We start from the raw sequence: 17,262 nt of genomic DNA, 5'->3' as shown, positions 1-17,262 counted from the left end.
TTTCCATGACATCTCTATCACCAGAAAAGCGCAAAAATCGAGGGCTACTAGAACAAGTACTGGTGCTATATGAAGTATTATATAACTTCAGGAAAGCAAGTCAACTTGCTAGACTGAAGCTGCAAAATACATGTCGAGTACCAATGCGGTAAAAAACATGGAATCTTGTTATTCTCAAATTGTAATTGCTAACTAATGAAAACATAGTTGACGCAAGCATAAAACTTCAAAATAAACATATTGTAGAACAACGCTGCTTTATATTAGGAACTACAAAGGAAAAAAATAGTGATTATGGCGTATCGAATATTCACCAAAAATAAACAATAATAGGGGTCTTCACATCGAGCTCCTATACGAATACCCAGCCGTAAACTGTGTATCTTCCATTACTCGTCAATTGAGGTGAGTATTAGGGATGGGCGATACTAGCATCGATACCTGCGGTATCGATACTAGGGGTCGCGGCATCGAGTATTTGGCATCGCTACTCACCGCGAGAAATGAGTACCGGTATCGATACTTTCTAAACGACGCTTTTTGAAAAAAAAATTGCAGGTCTGATACCGATACTATCGAAGCATCGATAATCGATACTCCTTCAACCGATAATCCTGATTGAAGTATCGCGATACCAAAGTATCGATACTTTTGTCAGTATCGCCCATCCCTAGTGAGTATTTTTACGGCTGGGTATTTATTTACGAGCTCGACATGAATACCCATAATATTAGACCAACTATGTGATGCTTGTAATACAAAGTTCTACGTGCGCGTCAAATTTCATGGTGAAACATTGCATTTTACTTCTGAAAAAATTATGCGCCATTCATTCGATACGATTTTCTGTTTGTAAATCAGTGGGAAATAGATTATTCATTACAGAATGGTTGCTGATTCATTTAATTGCGAAGAGTCTCAACTTAGCCCAACACCGCATGAGCTTAGTTCGTAAACATCTGGCATCTCTTTCTTACTAGCCTAGTAAATCGCAATGTCGTTTCTTTTTTCCTATGTTGATCTGCACTGACCTAGTGGAATAAAAAACTCGCGCATTGTGGGTCAGAGTTCGCCACACCAGCGCGTATGCGCAAATGTGTTGCTATGACAACATTTAACCAGCGCAAGCACAAATGTATTGTTACGCGCAGTGCAGCTAGATCGAAAATTGTGTTCGTCAGCGGCACTTTTAATTAATTATGAATCGATGATAAAAACAATGTTCAACCTTTCAAAATGAACTGTTTCTGTCGCTTGAATATTAAAATTGTTTTCGCATAGTTTTAACGTTATCTAGACATAAAATATAAAAAAAAAAAACTAGAAAACGTTGTTAGATAAACGGTAACAAAAATTGGCGTGACATTGGTTGCACTGCAAGCGATTTGTTTACATTTTCATGGCGCATTTTGACCCAACTCAAATAGTTTAATGGAAATCGTTTAAATAATTTTAATAACAATATGATCAAGTAATTGGCTGCTGAATACTAAGACCAACCAAAGAAAAGCCCCTTACAGGTACGTAAATTATTATTGGGCGTGTAATATAGAACTGGCGCGGCTGCCTCGACTGCAGAGGGGATTCACTGCTGTCAAATATCATATATGTGTGCGTTATCGCAGATCAACGCTGGTCCATGACGTTTGTTGGTCCATGATGTTTGTAACTAGGAACAATAATGGGGGAAAAAATCACTACACAACACATTCATGAAAGTATTCCGCGGTTTCCCGAGTTTGGATAAAACAACGTTCCAGTTCTATAATATTTCACATCGATCAATTTCATGACCAGAAATAACAAAAAGCAAAACAAAGGTCATGTTGCCGAATATGTTGGTTACACGATGTCGACAGATAGATCCCCCCTGCTCGGCTGCCTCGGTTGGACATTTTTACACAGTTGTTATAATAGGGAAAACATCTGGAAGACATCTTGAAGACAAGTGCCATTTATGTCATAGTTTTTGTTTGCTGAACTTCATGTTATTGAAAAACATCTCCAAAACCAGAAAAACAAGCTTGTTTTCGAAGTGTGGTTGAATTACTGATGAAGAACAACTTCGCACAAATGTTTTATTTTAAGTTTTTTTCTGTACTGTTTTGATAACATCATGAACACAACTTAAAGACAAGCAAAGCAGTTTATATTTATTAATCTATGAAATACACTTAAGGTGCCGCCACACGGACGCTAATTCCCTTAGTTTCTAGGTCTTAGTTGATTGTAAAAAGCATTTTTTCATCACTGAATAGCAGGTTATGAACTATTCGGGCATGACGGAGTAGTTCAGGGTCTCTAGGTTATAGCGTTTGACAGTACAATCCCGCGTTACGATGAAAAAAATGCTTTTTACAATCAACTATGACTTAGAAACTAAGGAAATTAGCGTCCGTGTGGCGGCACCTTTATGATTTAAAATAATATCTCCAGAGCAAGAAAATAACACAAGTTTTCGAATGCGCTTATAGTACTCTTATATGACTACTGTCATTGAGAATTATTTTCTAACATGTTTTGTGTGTTACTTGGGGGGGTGTGGAAGGTTCTGTGTTCTGTACACGGTTCCGAGAGTACCACCTAAAAGTGTAGAGCCAAAACTGATCATTCATAGATACCACCAGGTACGCTGCGGTCTCCGGAACCGTCCGAACCCGACTGCCACTTCCATCAAGTGCACCACAGGTCATCAACACCCTGCGTACGCTGTATGGCAGACCGGAACTCCTAATACGATCACTCATTGTGAAAGTTAGTTGAAGCTCCAGCGTCAAAGCACGACAGACTCCAGACGGTGGTGGAATTCGGATTGACCGTTCAAAACCTCGTGGATCATCTAAAGGCGGAAAATCAGGTCCTGCATCTGACCAACCTGTTACCGATGCAGGAGCTGGGAGAATAATTTCCCGGGCCGCTCAAAATGGAGTGGGCGATGTACAAGAGTAAACAACCGGACGCAATATTAGCGACGTTTGATGAATTTTTGGGAGGACTAGTAACGGCAGCCAGCCAGATGACGTTCGATCTTCCGTGTTCCAGCCGCAATTTCAAAGGTGATCAAACAAGGTCTAAAAAAAAGGTATTGTACAAACGTATTCGTCTGCTGCTCAGTGCAAACCAGATAGCTAATAAGAAGCCAGGTAAGCTTTGTACCATGTGTGCCAATGCGACAAGTTCAGATCCTACAACGTTGACGAACGGTGGAAAGCAGTCCATCAAAAAGCTCTTTCTGAACTTGTCACGGTAAGTTGCCTTGCAAAACTTGGAAGGGCTGCGGCATTGAGGGTTGTGTCCAGAAACATAACACCCATCTTCACTCCCCTTCGTTGTGCAAGCCATTCCACAGAATGTCTGCAAACCATTTCACTCATAGAAACGGTCTCGTCTCTATGTTCTGCAGGAAAACTTTTCGTAGTTATTTTCGCCTAAATCGATGAGGGGTCCTCAATCACCCTCTTGGATAAAACAATTACAGTACGTTCGGGCGTAACCGGGCCACCAGAACCACTGACTCTGCAGTGAACGGGTGAGGTGATCGCAACGAGTACAGCTTGATGTATCGCGGCGACTTAATGGCAACCGTCGCAAGCTGTCGCATGTTCGAACGGTCAGCAGTTTGATCCTCCCTTCACGAACCTTAAAATATCGGGAACTTTTTCAACGATATCCACATCTGCGAGGCCTTCCCGTAGAATACTGCGATCTGGTTCAACTAAAACTATTGATCGGGTTAGACCACCTTCGTCTCGGAGTTCCGCTGAAGCTCCGTGAGAGCGGAGCAAAGAAACCCAATCGCAACAAAATATCGCCTTGGGTGGAGTATTTATGGATGTGTAGCTGGATCATATTCGCAGAAAGCAGTGGTCCACTTCAAACTCGCTGGACCCACCTATCCAGATCATCCAGGATTAGGAACAATTGATTTGGGAGGCGGCGGCAGTGGCAAACGTAGTCTTTCTCAACTCGAAACTTTCCAAGGGTCGGATTTGCTGTCACCGTTGCTGAGCAGATTCCGTAAATTTCCGGTGGCAGTCTGTGGAAACATCAGGAAGATGTTCCATCAGCTGCTAATCCGTGTCCAAGAACGGTTGGCACAATGCTTCCTGTGGAGAGATAGTCCTTCCGATTCGATTCAGCTCTACGTTATGTACGTAGCCACCTTTGGCGCCACTTGTTCGCCAGCTTTTTTACAATACGTCAAAAATTTTAACGCGCAGCAGTTCGCCGAACTGTACCCACGGGCAACAACAGCCACGATGAAAAACCACTAAGTGAATGATTATTTGGATAGTTTTCTGACCGCCGAAAAGACTGTCGGGGTCGTCAAGGAGGTGATACTGGTTCACGCGAAAGGAGGATTCGAGATCTGCAAATTTCGCTCCAATTCTACTCAACTTCTGGGAGAAATCGGCTAAATCTCGGTGGACAAGCCGAAAAACCTGTGCTTGGAATGAAGTGAGTTTCTGAAGAAGACTGCACCACCTATACGGTTATTTTACGGGAAGATTTTCAAGCCATCGTCGAGGCAGCACACGTACCGACAAAGCGAGAGGTGTTAACGTTCGTCATGAGTCTCTTTGATCCCTTAGGGCTCATCTCACATTTCCTTGTCCACGGAAAAGTGCTAACACAAGGAACCTGAGTATCAGGTATGAGATGGTATGAAGCGATTAACGAAGATCTTCATCGGAAATAACGGGAATGGATTGAATCCTTCGCGAAGCTGGACCGGTTGATGATTCCACGCTGCTACTTCTCCCCGTTTCCGGATACTCTGGATGGTCTGCGAGTTCATACATTTGTGGACGCTAGTGAAAGTGCGTACTCGTGCACTATCTATTTTCGCTCAGTCCAAAACGGTAGAGCACAATTGGTCAAAAAGCTGAAGCAAAAAGCTCTTTGGAAGACTATTTCCATTCAAAGACTCTAGCTTAGGCAAAGAATAGACATCCAACTTCGAACAAATCTCTGCTGTAAATCCTAGCCCACGCTTTCGCATTTGTTTTTCGCTGTTCTATCCTACATTGTTTTTACAGTGCATCGTTTGAACAGTCCGCTCCAATGGTTTGAACATGGAACAAAATTTATTCTTTTTTTTTTGCTTCAATGACTAGACAAAACGGTGATCTCAAATCTATCAAAATCAAGTTAAGACAGGATCGCATTCAAGAGATTTTTTAAGCAAAAATTCAGTAATCATAATCAACGTGAATAGAAAAAATTAAACTTAAATTAAATTAATAATTTTCGTTAGAGATAGACACCGAATTTCTCGACTTACGACAATATTTTTTTTTCTCGTACCGTTTATGATACCAAACATGGCGAGTATTGCATATCAGACGCGCTAACACAGCACTGCTTGCGATATTACATACAATGTAAAAAAACGACACACCCAACCACTCCCTACTGGAAAGTTTCACGGGCGACAAATTCCAACCAGCAGCAGACGTCAGTGGTTATGCAGCTCTACGTAGCAGCCCAGTACATCACCGGGATGTTCTTGAAGAGCTAGAGAATCGTCGAAACGTAACCGACAACTTAGAATACTGCGCTTCAGTGTAGAATCTTTACTACCTGAATGGAGTAAACAGAATCGAGTCCGTACAACGAAGATTTGTTCGTTTCGCTCTCAGAAGACTTCCGTGAAACAACCCTTTCTACTACCTAGCTACGAACAGCAATGCAGACTCATCGACTTAGATACACTGCAAATCCGTCGGGACATATCCAGGGCAATATTCGCCTCCGGCGTGTTGACCTCACGAGTAGATTGTCCGAAATTTTGTCGAGCAACTCAATATTTATGTTCGATCACGCATGTTGCGAAATAGCGTCTTTCTTCATGTTGAGAATAGGCGAACAAACTACAGCAGCTTCAGCACGATAACCGGTCTCCAGCGCCATTCCAATAGTTACTCTACAAGCTTCGATTTCGACACCAGCCGCGAGATGCTGAAGACCCGCTTCTTGACTTTGGCACGTAATTTTTAGTATAGGAAAATCATTTGGACCACAAGGCCTGTTGATGTGACATGGGGATGTTTGTGGTCACTAAATAAAGCTTACGTAGAAAGTGAATCTAGGTTACTTGTGTGCTCTTATTCCTAGGCTGAAATTGATTTTTGGAATTTTTTACCAACCGAGGCATACAAACAATTATTCATTGCTGTGATGAATTTGCCCGATTATGAAGAGTGTGATTTTTTGCAATGAGTTCCTGAAACTTGTCACATGATGATCGAGATTTTAACTAACAATTATCATGGTCTCAACTTTCAAGTCATGTCTTTCCAGTTGTGCGGTACTGTCAAAAAGGCACAAAACGTACCCAGAATATAAAAAAAATCCTGTCTGCTTGGAAATTTATTTTCCATTTAGGAAAATTTCAATGCAAGACTTTATTTAAGATTTTTTCAAAGAGTATCCGAAAACGGTACAAAATGGCAAAAAGACGGGGCTGTGAAAAATGGTCGAAAAAACGGTACTGTCCCGTTCAAAACGGTACGTCTAGTCAGTCTACGTATTCCAGAACTTGCAATGAATCTGATGTACGCAAGTGTGGCACTCATCATGAAACCAGCGTGCCATACAACCCGCAACAGAATGGTTCAGCTATTCGACGCTGGTTTAGATAAAATGTTTTGGGCTGAAGCAGTTGGAACGGTGAAATATCTGATCGCCCGATAACCGACCGCCACTAGCAGTTTCACCAAAAGAAAAGTTTCCCGGGAAGAGACCAGATCTACCGGAGTTGCATATGCTCGGGACAAAAGTCATGGTCCATGTACCGGATGTGCGAAGGAAAAATGGAAATCCAAGTGAGAGGCTAGATCACGGTAACCCCTGTGCCAGGTAAGTGGTAAGTGTGAGAGGCTAGAGTATTCATTAAATATGCAGCAGGAACTAAGGGATACTGTGCACAACCCTGAGTGAGCGGCAAAGCGGACAAAAGAGTCTAGAATCGATTAAGCAGAAAGTGATAGAGTCTCCAGTTGCAGAATATGACGTTGCTGACATGTTGCATTCCGATCCAGCGAGAGACGATATGACTGAGGGTGCAGTAATTCGTGCCGAGCCAGAGGAACACCGGAGAACAACATATGCGAACCCAAAACAGCATTATCATCATTCGCGCTTTCTCCACAACTAAAATACCAGCTTGAAGCGGTAAGGCGCAGTATACGGGAGCGCCAGATTTTAATCAGGTATCTTGATTTTTAAATGAGTTCCAGTACCACTTCTCAAAAGACTTCCGTGTGTCAGGTAAAAACGAAAAGCGAACCCACCATGTACCGCGTGGCAATGCGGCGCGATGACGCCTTGCTGACGGAAATCAAATCGTTAGATGACAACGGAACATGTGAACTCACGGACCTGCCTCCAAGAAGAAAAGTGCTCTACAAGATGAAATAAAGGCAGACGGATTGCTGGAAAAATAAAAAACCCGTGATTGAGGGTAAGGTATGCAACGGTCCGTTATCTGATGGCAATTGAGGCCAAGCTAGATTTGAAGGTGTACCACCTGAGGGCAGTTACAGCGTTTCTTCAAGGTGATCTAGCTGATAAAGAAATTTATATGGGGAGGGACACCCGAAGAGTTTGCTGCAGATGCAGACGACGGAAAAGTATGCCGGCTAGAGAAGCAAAGCCGTAGCTACCAGGACTATGCTATCGCTGTCAAATCTCATATATTTGCAGTGTACCGAACATCTCAATGGTCCGCTGACACTAGCGGTACCCCGAAAATGGGCAGTTTACTCTAAAGGGAAGAATTTTCGGGCAACTGCTCCATATGTTGGCCCTATCTATTGATGACAAAATAAAACTAAAAGCGATCAAATTTATCAATTATGTAATGTAATGTGTATGGAACGGTATTTAATAAGTGAACTGTTATTTATACTGTTTTTTTAATTCAAAGGCTGTAGTATAAGCACAAATAATGTGTAATAAGTTTTGTTCTACATACATCCGTTTCAGCTGTATTCTTCCCAATAACAGAAGTGAATTCTCTAGTATTTTAGATAAAATGTAAGAACGATGAAACTGTATACAAATGCCGCCATATTGCTAACGATGTTCGATACATGATTTCCAGTAGATGTCATCCTCCTGGTCCGCTACTCCGTTTTGCGTGGTGGGGCACAGAAATTTTACTGACGTTTTTTTTTTTGTTAAAGAAGTAATTTGAAAGTAATACATTTAGCTTAAATATACAAAAGCTAATCTAGAATATGTGAATAGGTAAAGTATTCGCTTTATTTATTTAATGCAAACACGTGGGTGGGCTAAGCCCCCCTAGCCCATATGGTAGCTACGGACCTGTCGAGAAAGACGAGATTGAATATATTTTCTAAAGGACGACGAGAATATCATCATAGTTGCGGTTTACGTCGACGATCTAAGAATAATTTCGAAAGACGATTGGTCGCAAAGGTGAAGGAACAGCTGATACAGGTCAATCAGGATCTGCTGAAACGGATTTGTAGGTTTCATTTTAAAGCTTCACTTGTTGACTACCAACGCTACATAGAATATTTTTGAATGCAAAGAATATTCTTTTATAGGGCTTTATATAAAGAAAAACAAGATCGCAATAACATACCTGATAAAAAAAAACCTTCAACTTGACCACAATCAGCGTATATATCTTCATGCAACTAGATTTATTAGAACAAATGCAACACCCCCTTCACCATTAGCAGTACCCAACACTTAATTAATCAACCACTTTCACTTCACACATTTTACCCGAACGAACCCAACCGGCCAAAAAATGATTTGAAAACTAATAATTGAACAAGTCTATGTAGGTAGGTATATATAGTATATATAGTATAACACTTTAACAGCACGACATAATTACACTTTCTCGTTAATAAGTTTTTTCTACCATCCACATTGACCTACCGGTTTCAAAGCAGTTTTTCTTCTTCGGAATTTCGAAAAAGAACGGTAAAAACTCACAGGACAAAATTTAATATTACGCAATACTGATCGTGCACAAATAGACTATACTTTTGCTTGCCTTCCGACGACTTGAAGCTGTCAGATGTATCGATTCAATTTTTTGGAGGTGTTTGTGTTATTACTGTTGAGGGGTAAGCCAAGAGTCTTGTAGGTTTCTAGTGTAATTTTTCATTGGTAAGCCTTAAGGTTCTCCAAAAGGATATAAAAATTTTAAAACAATTTTTCACTGTATTCGTTGAGATTGTTTGCCACAAATCACAATTTTTACGCGGGGGGTGCTTTCCAAATTTATAAGAGCCCGCATAAAAAAAGACTATTTTGCATTGAAAATGTAACTTAAAATGTTTGAATTTTGTTTGAATATGATAGTGGTCAATCTAGAGATCAAAATGCAATATTTTAAATTTCCAGTATTTATTTCTTTGAAAACGGATATTACTACTTTTGGTCTAAAACGAAAAACATTTTTGAAATGAAATCGATTTCTTGTACCCTTTCTAAGTAATGGAAAAAACAAACCCGCGTAATTCATTACCTTATTGTATGTATATGTAAATGTTTCGGCAGATTTCAAGCCAGCATTCAAATCAATTTAGTAATGTTTTTGAACCAGAGTATGAGCTTTCGATAGATGTTTGCAGAGACTTTGTAAAAGCTTGTATCACTCTAAAATTCTTAAGACACTTTTCGAAGGACTTACATAGGTATTTCGAAAAAAAATTGATCAGTGGATTAATTGCTTCTATATATTCTCTAAATCAAATGTGTATATAACGACAAACAACAATGGCATAGAAAAAAACTTCTCCAACCCAATAGTTTTGCGAGCAGACAATAAACATTTTAAAACATAATACAATAATAACGATTACTAATATCAAACTATAAAACAGATCACTTCCTTGAACCACCCTCAGCGGCCAATTTCGCTTCGCACAGCCTCTTGACGTGCACTTGGTTCAAAACTTCCGCCTGGCGCAGAATTTTCCGAATGTCACCCATTCGGCCGGTCTTATTTGCCAACAGGTAGGCCGTTTTGAGCTGTCCCGTCACGATGTAGCAATGAATCTTCAGTCCAACATCACTAACTCGCTTGATGAGCGCCTCCAGGGCTGTCTTCACTTGGGAACTATTCCCGTGAGTAGCGATCGCTGATTCCACTGAAACCTTAATCAGTTCATCGCAAAAACCGTTGGTATCGACATTGGTCGAGCTGTTGCTGACGATAGCCTGCAGCAACTTTTCCACATCTTCAACCTGCGTCTGGCTTATGAAATACTTCGCTGCTAGCCCGTACACCCGAAGGTTGTTTAGATTGAAGTCTTGTATAACCCTGCAAGCGAAATTCTACAGTCTAGCTTAATGATGACACCGCATAGATACCTACCTGTACGACAATCCAAAACCTTCCTCGATATTTTGTCCGCAAATGAGAATCAACACGGCCAGTTGCAATTTTTCGTGAACCGTTCCAAATAGGGTTGGAATTTTAGATGATTCAATAAACAACTGCAAAAAAGGAACTTATTTTAAACGTCAACTAACAGACAATAGCTTACCTTTGGTAGCAGTCCGACAACTTCTCGTCCCTTAGCTTCGCAATTCGACAAAAACTTCGTTACCTCGAGCTGTCGGAGAATGGTGTTGATGTGGTTGTTCAGCTCCTTGGGTTCCATTTTCATGAGCAAGCTTTTGTGCGTTTCACTTCGATCGCTAAGGCTCTCAACGCTGATTTCTTCCCAATTACACAACTCTAACTCGGCCTGCAGATGGGCCGCACTGTTCTTCAGATGGAATGTGTTGGCCTCCAGCTCGGTGAAGGATTTCGCATCCATCGAGTAGAAGCGCACACAAGTCATGCTGGCACGTATTGGATCCCGTAACAGCAGCTGAAGGTTGTACAAACAGTTCAGCATGCGGTTCATCTCCAGATAGCGGCAGGTGTGGATCACGTAGTTCTTCCAGACCAGTAAAGTTTCGTCCATGCTACTCATCACTTGAATCACCGTTTCGAGCTTACCGGATTTTAGGTAGGGTAGAAGAATTACTTGTAGAAATATTTCAGGTTCGACCTGTTGGAGTAGAGTGTATTTCATAGCTGGTAGAATCTGTCGGTGTTTGACCAGAAAGCTGACAATGTCCTGGTGAGCTCCGTAGTTAAGTAAGTAGTACATGGATTCCTCGAAAAATCTGGTACTCATGATGCAGTCCAGCGCATGTAGATAATCCGTAGATGTGTTACTGCTTGATGCTACCGGATCTCGATTTCGGAGCGCTCGTTTTTCCGGCAGAAAATCAGTGAAATTGCCTTTAGTTATGTGTTTCAAGTTTGAGAGGGTGTTTAGGATGTTCAGGGCTGGTTCATGCAGGGGAATGTTGCCCTTAGACTTCTTTCGGATAGTAGAAGACAGAGAAGTGTTGGAGCTTTTTATGACACTTGCTCGAGCGATCACTTCTGGTGGTTGAGCCTGAGCTGTAGATTCCAGTATGCTTATAATTTCCAGAAGCAGTGGTGGACTTCTGGGGGGTCGTTTTATCAGGAATGTCTCCTTATAGTTGCAGTTGTTCGTTTCTGGTGATTCGATGAAATGTAGAACCGAACTATAGTCGGTGTCTGTAGACAGTTTCTGCAGACAGTAGGAAAACTTTTCCCTGGCTGTTTCGTAACAACCAGCACGAAGGCATGTTGTTCCCCAAGCAGCCATAACCCCACTTGTTGCGAAGCCACACTTTAGGGACAGTTCCAATGCAAGCTTCCATTTTTCTGCTATCACGAGCGCATCGCGAAGTTTGCGCAGATTCGCACTGCTCATAGATTCTTGTAATAATAGCGATTCGCAGTCGTTGTTCACGATAGACAAAACGATTTCAGCGTGTTCTTTTATTTTATCGGCCTCCGAAAACTGTAAGCCACGTACTCTGGCGGCCAGTGTGAGATTCAGTAGCATTCGAGAAACCAAAGCATAATCGATTTCCGGATTCGGATATCCGGGCATAATTGGACGCAAAAGTTTTTCCAATTTGGCACAGTGATACAGTAAAAAGCTTGATAGTTCTTCATTCTGACTGTGGAGATTGCAAATTGCCAAACACTGACTCGTCGATGGTGCGTACTCGTAACTGTATTCGTCGCGCATTATATTGTCATTACGCACGTTCCCTGTTAGCTGCCATTGATCATACTCACTGCTAGTGGCAGGTTTTACCAAACTTTCAACCGGAACGCTGGGCTTTTTCTGCGACTGTTTCACGCAGTCATCGCAGGCTCTAACGGGAATCTCCTCGTACAGTTCTGGGATCTCTAGTTTCTTCTTGGAGCATGCGTGACAAACAACTCTGCCACAGCGGCGGCAATGGTGACGTCTGTTCAGCATTGAGAATACACTCCTTCTACAGCACATACAAAGCGAGGCATCTTCATCCTTCACCCAACTCTCCCGAGTGGGAACTCCCTTAGGCACAATGAATGCTCCGCACAGTGAATCTAAGCTGCCTGATTCTATGCTCTGATCATGCATCGATTCACCCGAAGTTCCACTGTCTCCGAATACTCTATAGTCCAACGCCTTGCCAGCGTAGATTCGCAGCAGACAGTCGATGCATTCGTTCGTTAGAAACTGATCATCATGACTGGAATCCAAATTAATCGAACCGCTGAGACGACCAGCCAAACGAAGATCTCGAATATATTCACGCTGTTCGTAGCAGATCTGGCATACGTTATCCTTTAGCAGAGGACGAATTGACGTTATCACCGCCGTCAGTAACTCCAACTTGGAGTTCATCAAATATTGCTCGATCACCAGCAAGGGTCGGCTTATTAAATGCCACAATTTCTCCGACTCGTTCAGCGGTAAATGCTTGAAGATCTCCAAAGAGATGCGATATTTTTGATATACCTTTGTATTGTCTCCATTCTTTTCCAGATATTGCACGGCATGATGTATAACATCTCTATCCTTAACGCCGAGTAGAATTGTCTCAAAGAACCGAACAACCCGATCGACAGGCATTTGTTCGATTAGTGCTAGAAGGGCGGTGCAACTACCACCCTCTTTTGATGCCTTTATAACGGCTAAGGTGAAAATGTCCAGCAGAACGGTGTCCCCATCATTTGCGATTGGGTGCATTTGAATCCATCGAGAGCATAAATCGTACTTATTTTTCTGCACACACTGATGCAGAACTAACTCTTTATTACTCTCGGAAAAGTTCCGGACGGTCCGCCAATCTTCGATCTCTAGTACTTCTGCGACTTGATCGTAAACTTCCAAATGTTGTAGATTTTTTTCAAGACTATGTCTTATATCGGCCGGTAATTCGGATGCCGTTTTTTCGAGCGAAATACTTCTGATCAATTGCATATTTCTTTTGGCACTCGAAAATCGATCGATACATTTGAGTAGATATTGCGCTTTGAGATTCACATCCTTAGTAGCAAAGATGATCCGTTCTAGCGCACCATCCTCTTGAGGGGATTCAGAATTAAGCAGACAAGTTACGATTCGATGACGAAGCTGTCGAATTTGCTGGTAATCATTCCAGCGACCAGTCATTGAATCCAGTACCTGAATGCATTGCATATCACCAGCGAGATTCTCCAAGGAAACTTCGTCTAATTTTAGTTGATCGTAATCCAAAGTAGCTAACATCTTACTACCGTACAAAGGCCCCAAAGTATCGAAACATGGCAGATCTTTAAAACGTTTCAATAAATTATCACCGATTTCAACGCCAGCTAGTTCTTTCAGAACCAAACCTAGCAGCTCGTTTTTCTCCGCAATATAGTTCAATATGTTGGGATAATCCGCTGCACGGAAGTCAGGCTGCTGTCCAATTCCGGCGACAAACCTCTGAACAATCACGTGGATCATATTCGAGTTCGCAGCTGTCGCGAGCGATTCCAGCGTATGCAGGGGAAGTTTACTCTCGAATGCGGCTCTACATATAAGGTTCGAGGTGTCAGTTTCCATGGCGTCTTTCGATTGGAATGTTTTAACTTCAGGCTCGAAAACTTTTACAAGTTGTTTTGTGGCATCCTGAAACTTTTCAATTTTTGTGAAAATTTTCCATCGACCTCTTTTGTCCTGCTGACGCAAATCTTCCACTGTCGTGGAGGTCAGTAAACAACAGCGAGCTTGCAATACCGGCATCAGTTGGCCAGGATCCAAGGGGCACACATCCGAGGCCAAAAGTCCATGTAAAGTGACTGATTGCGTTCCGCAATCTAAGTTTCTAAACTGCTTTAAATCATCAATCAAACGCTTTAGGAAGGCCACATAACTGAAGCTTGTTCCATCCTCTTGCAGGTCGCTTTTATCCGAACTTTTCGAAATAAGATTATATAGATTGAGATTCAAATCGTAACCCATGGGAAGGCTCAGCAGTAAATCCATCGTATGAATGTTACGCAGGAGATCTTCGCGGAACACTTTCAAGAACGGATACTGAGAGCTAAACTTTTTCAGCAAATTGATGTCCTCCTCACTTAGCGGTACTTTGTTCCCGGCCGAGAAGGTTTCAATGGAACCGATAATCTTGGAAGCTTCGAATCCGATTGCTGTTCTGGCCCGGATGTCTTCTAGCATTGATTCATTTTCGTCGGGTTTTTTATGCTGCATGCGGTTGTAATTGGCTATCAGATTCGAAAGTCGTTCCTGTATTTGATTGAAACTTTCCAGGAAATTCATATCCTGCCCAACGGGACTGCTGGTAAGCTGGTTGTTTTTGATTATCATTCTAGCAGCATCGAAATTACGATTGACCATACAAAGAGTAGCGAGTTTTTCCGGTGTTCCCAACATCTTGGAGAAAATGCTTTTCGGTTTGCTTATCATCGCGGTGATTGCCGAATCCACGCTTGTTTCAATTTTGTTTGGAAGGGGAAGCGACTGCTGCATGGTTCTGCTCTCAGTAGATCCGCTTGACGAGAGCTGAGAACGCGGACGACGTTTGGAATGTTTCCTCCTCGGAAGTGTTGCATGTTTCTGCGAATAATCCGGCAGCGATTCAGCACTGTTGAAAACATGGTCTTCCTGTCCGGGAAGCGAATCTTGCCGCTTAACGGCAATGCAGCCGTAGTCGATGTCTACCAATTGGGGTGAGGAAGGCTTTTCTTTGATAATAGCAGCAAAAAGAGACAATCTCCAGAGTGCATCGTTTATAATATCCAGGCAATTATCGATGCGAACTTTTAAGGCATCATTTTCTTTCGCGTAATTCGCCGCATGTCGTTTTGGTAAAGTAACTGTTTTTAAGCAATTCAAAACCGTTTCCAAAACTGTGTACGAACAGATAAAACCAATCGATCCGTGTGTTTTATGCGGAAGATGTTCGTAACGCACAAATAGTAGCACAATGACACTTTCCAACAGATCAACAAACGTCTCTAAACTATCGATCGATTTGAAAATGCATTTGATGCTACTTACCCTACTTTTGAGAACATCTTCGAAAGACTTCATATACGGTGGAAGTTTCATCACTTTTAGTGTAAACTGACAAATCATTAGCATATGCAGACATTTCAAATCTTCCGAATCGGCCTTGCCACTTGTATTCGGACATAATAACTCGCTTATCTCGGCGTTTAGTTTATCATTTTCAGCGATACAGGTAGCAAGTTGTTCATAGTCGGAGGGAGCTATCTTCATCTTTATCTTTAAATAAATTCCTATCACAGATTTTTCTTTGGCATACTCCTCAATTCCTGACACATTATCCGCCTCATGCATCAAATCTCGCAGAAGCAACGAGCGCTTCATTTCAAGACCGTACATCAGTAAAGCTTTATTCTTCGATATCTCTGTAGTAAACCAAACAAGCAAGTTCGTCCCGCCAGTATTAAATTGTTTGATCAACTGAAAAAACTCAATGTAGGATCGAATTGTCGGATCATGAAACGGTATTTCCGCTGCATCCATAACATCAACCAAAAAATGGCGCTTTTCGACGATGACGCCTAGCAAGTACTTTAGTTCCGGTGCGACCGGCATTTGTTTGAGAAATTGTTTAAGCATTTTTTGTGACTTTCTTGACACTAGAGCTAGCAGAAGCAGCTCCCGATCTACTTTTTTCTCTTCCAGCAGTGACAAAACCATTGGAACCAATCTGTTGATGGCCTCAGTGGAAAGGAGATTGTTTGAAATCAAATTGTAAAATTTGTCCACATCTTGCTCAGTGTAGTTCTCTAAAAACTCAAAGCTACCGGTATCGCAAATCTCACGAATCACATTGTTTTTGTAGGGTATCTTAGACGTTGCCAAAAGCCGTAACAGCTGACAGGTAGGATACGGATTCACTAGCAAATTCTGCAAAAGGAAACTGCAACTTCGTTCCGATAAGGATGCTCCGTCCTCGTTTTCGTGCAATGTCTTGTAATACGTTATCAGTTCCTAGTAATCATTAGCACACATACAAGGGTAACTATTAGTAATGTTAATAGAAAAAAAAAACCTTGATCGAGAATGTTACCTTTCCAATTGGGACACTTTTGTCCGAAAGCAGCTCCCAATATTCGTTGAATCTATCCATGGCGTTGAGTTTTGCGCGATTCAATCACATAAGTTTGATCTTAAATCTTTATGGCGACGCAAAATGTAGAAACAAAATCCTTCAACTGAAACCGATAAGAGCTAACCGTCCAGAGCAACGGATTCCTCTATCCACTCACTATATTTGTTTACGTCTCTGCGGTCTCTGCTGATCATTGACTGACTGAAGGGCGGAAATTCAGGGATGCCAGTAGGTAACAGAAAATATCGGGTAAAAAAGGGCAAAAAGTAAATTTCGCATGCGGCGAATCTGGCCAGGGAAGTGATAGCAAATTTTCTGAACAGGGTATTTTAGAGGTATACACTTATTTCCGTCTTAATTGTTCGATAATTTTTATTACGGTAGCGTTCAGTAAACTTGAAATTTTCCTGATCATTCTACAATTTCCTGAAAAACTACTGATGACGGTTAATTTTTTTGCCGAAATACTGGTCAATTAAATTCACTTGACGAGTTCAGCCAAAAACATTACTGAACCCTTCAGCAAACGCATGCATGCGCTTTTTTAAAGTTCAGTAAATATTCAACGAGCTATCAGCACTTATCAAGATGTTGCTGAAAAACCTTCAATTCTTTTACTGAACTTTTGTTATTTTTACTATACTGTTCGGTAATTTTTCTGCATCTGTCAAAACAGAATCGCACATCAGAAGTCCGCCATTTTGAGATTTACAGAAAAGTTTCGTGGCTGTGTTATTTAAAGTGTTCTACAAGCCATTTGGACAAAAA

General features: G+C 41.6%; 1 protein-coding gene across 1 annotated transcript; it reads right to left on the bottom strand.

The window, feature by feature from the left end:
- Nucleotides 1-9,711: 9,711 nt before the first annotated feature.
- LOC129717940 (zinc finger FYVE domain-containing protein 26 homolog) lies at nucleotides 9,712-16,688 on the bottom strand. The gene is made up of 4 exons (XM_055668238.1): nucleotides 16,453-16,688; nucleotides 10,539-16,373; nucleotides 10,367-10,488; nucleotides 9,712-10,312 (listed from the first exon to the last, which is right to left on the bottom strand). Exons 1-4 carry the CDS (start codon nucleotides 16,510-16,512, stop codon nucleotides 9,874-9,876), a joined length of 6,456 nt encoding a protein of 2,151 aa, XP_055524213.1. The 5' UTR covers nucleotides 16,513-16,688; the 3' UTR covers nucleotides 9,712-9,873.
- Between the last annotated feature and the right edge of the window lie 574 nt (nucleotides 16,689-17,262).

The sequence above is a fragment of the Wyeomyia smithii genome, chromosome 1 (assembly GCF_029784165.1).
Source record: "Wyeomyia smithii strain HCP4-BCI-WySm-NY-G18 chromosome 1, ASM2978416v1, whole genome shotgun sequence".
In the NCBI taxonomy this organism is placed as follows: domain Eukaryota; kingdom Metazoa; phylum Arthropoda; class Insecta; order Diptera; family Culicidae; genus Wyeomyia; species Wyeomyia smithii.
Note: the sequence above shows the minus strand (reverse complement) of the source record. Positions and strands in the feature narration are given on the sequence as shown.

What these genes read in the sequence shown, in the direction of transcription:
- LOC129717940 (XM_055668238.1), bottom strand. Translation starts at nt 16,512, where the DNA reads ATGGATAGATTCAACGAATATTGGGAGCTGCTTTCGGACAAAAGTGTC. An exon ending in AAAGTGTCCCAATTGGAAAG is followed by an intron (nt 16,374 to 16,452) that starts GTAACATTCTCG and finishes AATGATTACTAG; the next exon opens with GAACTGATAACGTATTACAA. An exon ending in TTGTCGGACTGCTACCAAAG is followed by an intron (nt 10,489 to 10,538) that starts GTAAGCTATTGT and finishes CCTTTTTTGCAG; the next exon opens with TTGTTTATTGAATCATCTAA.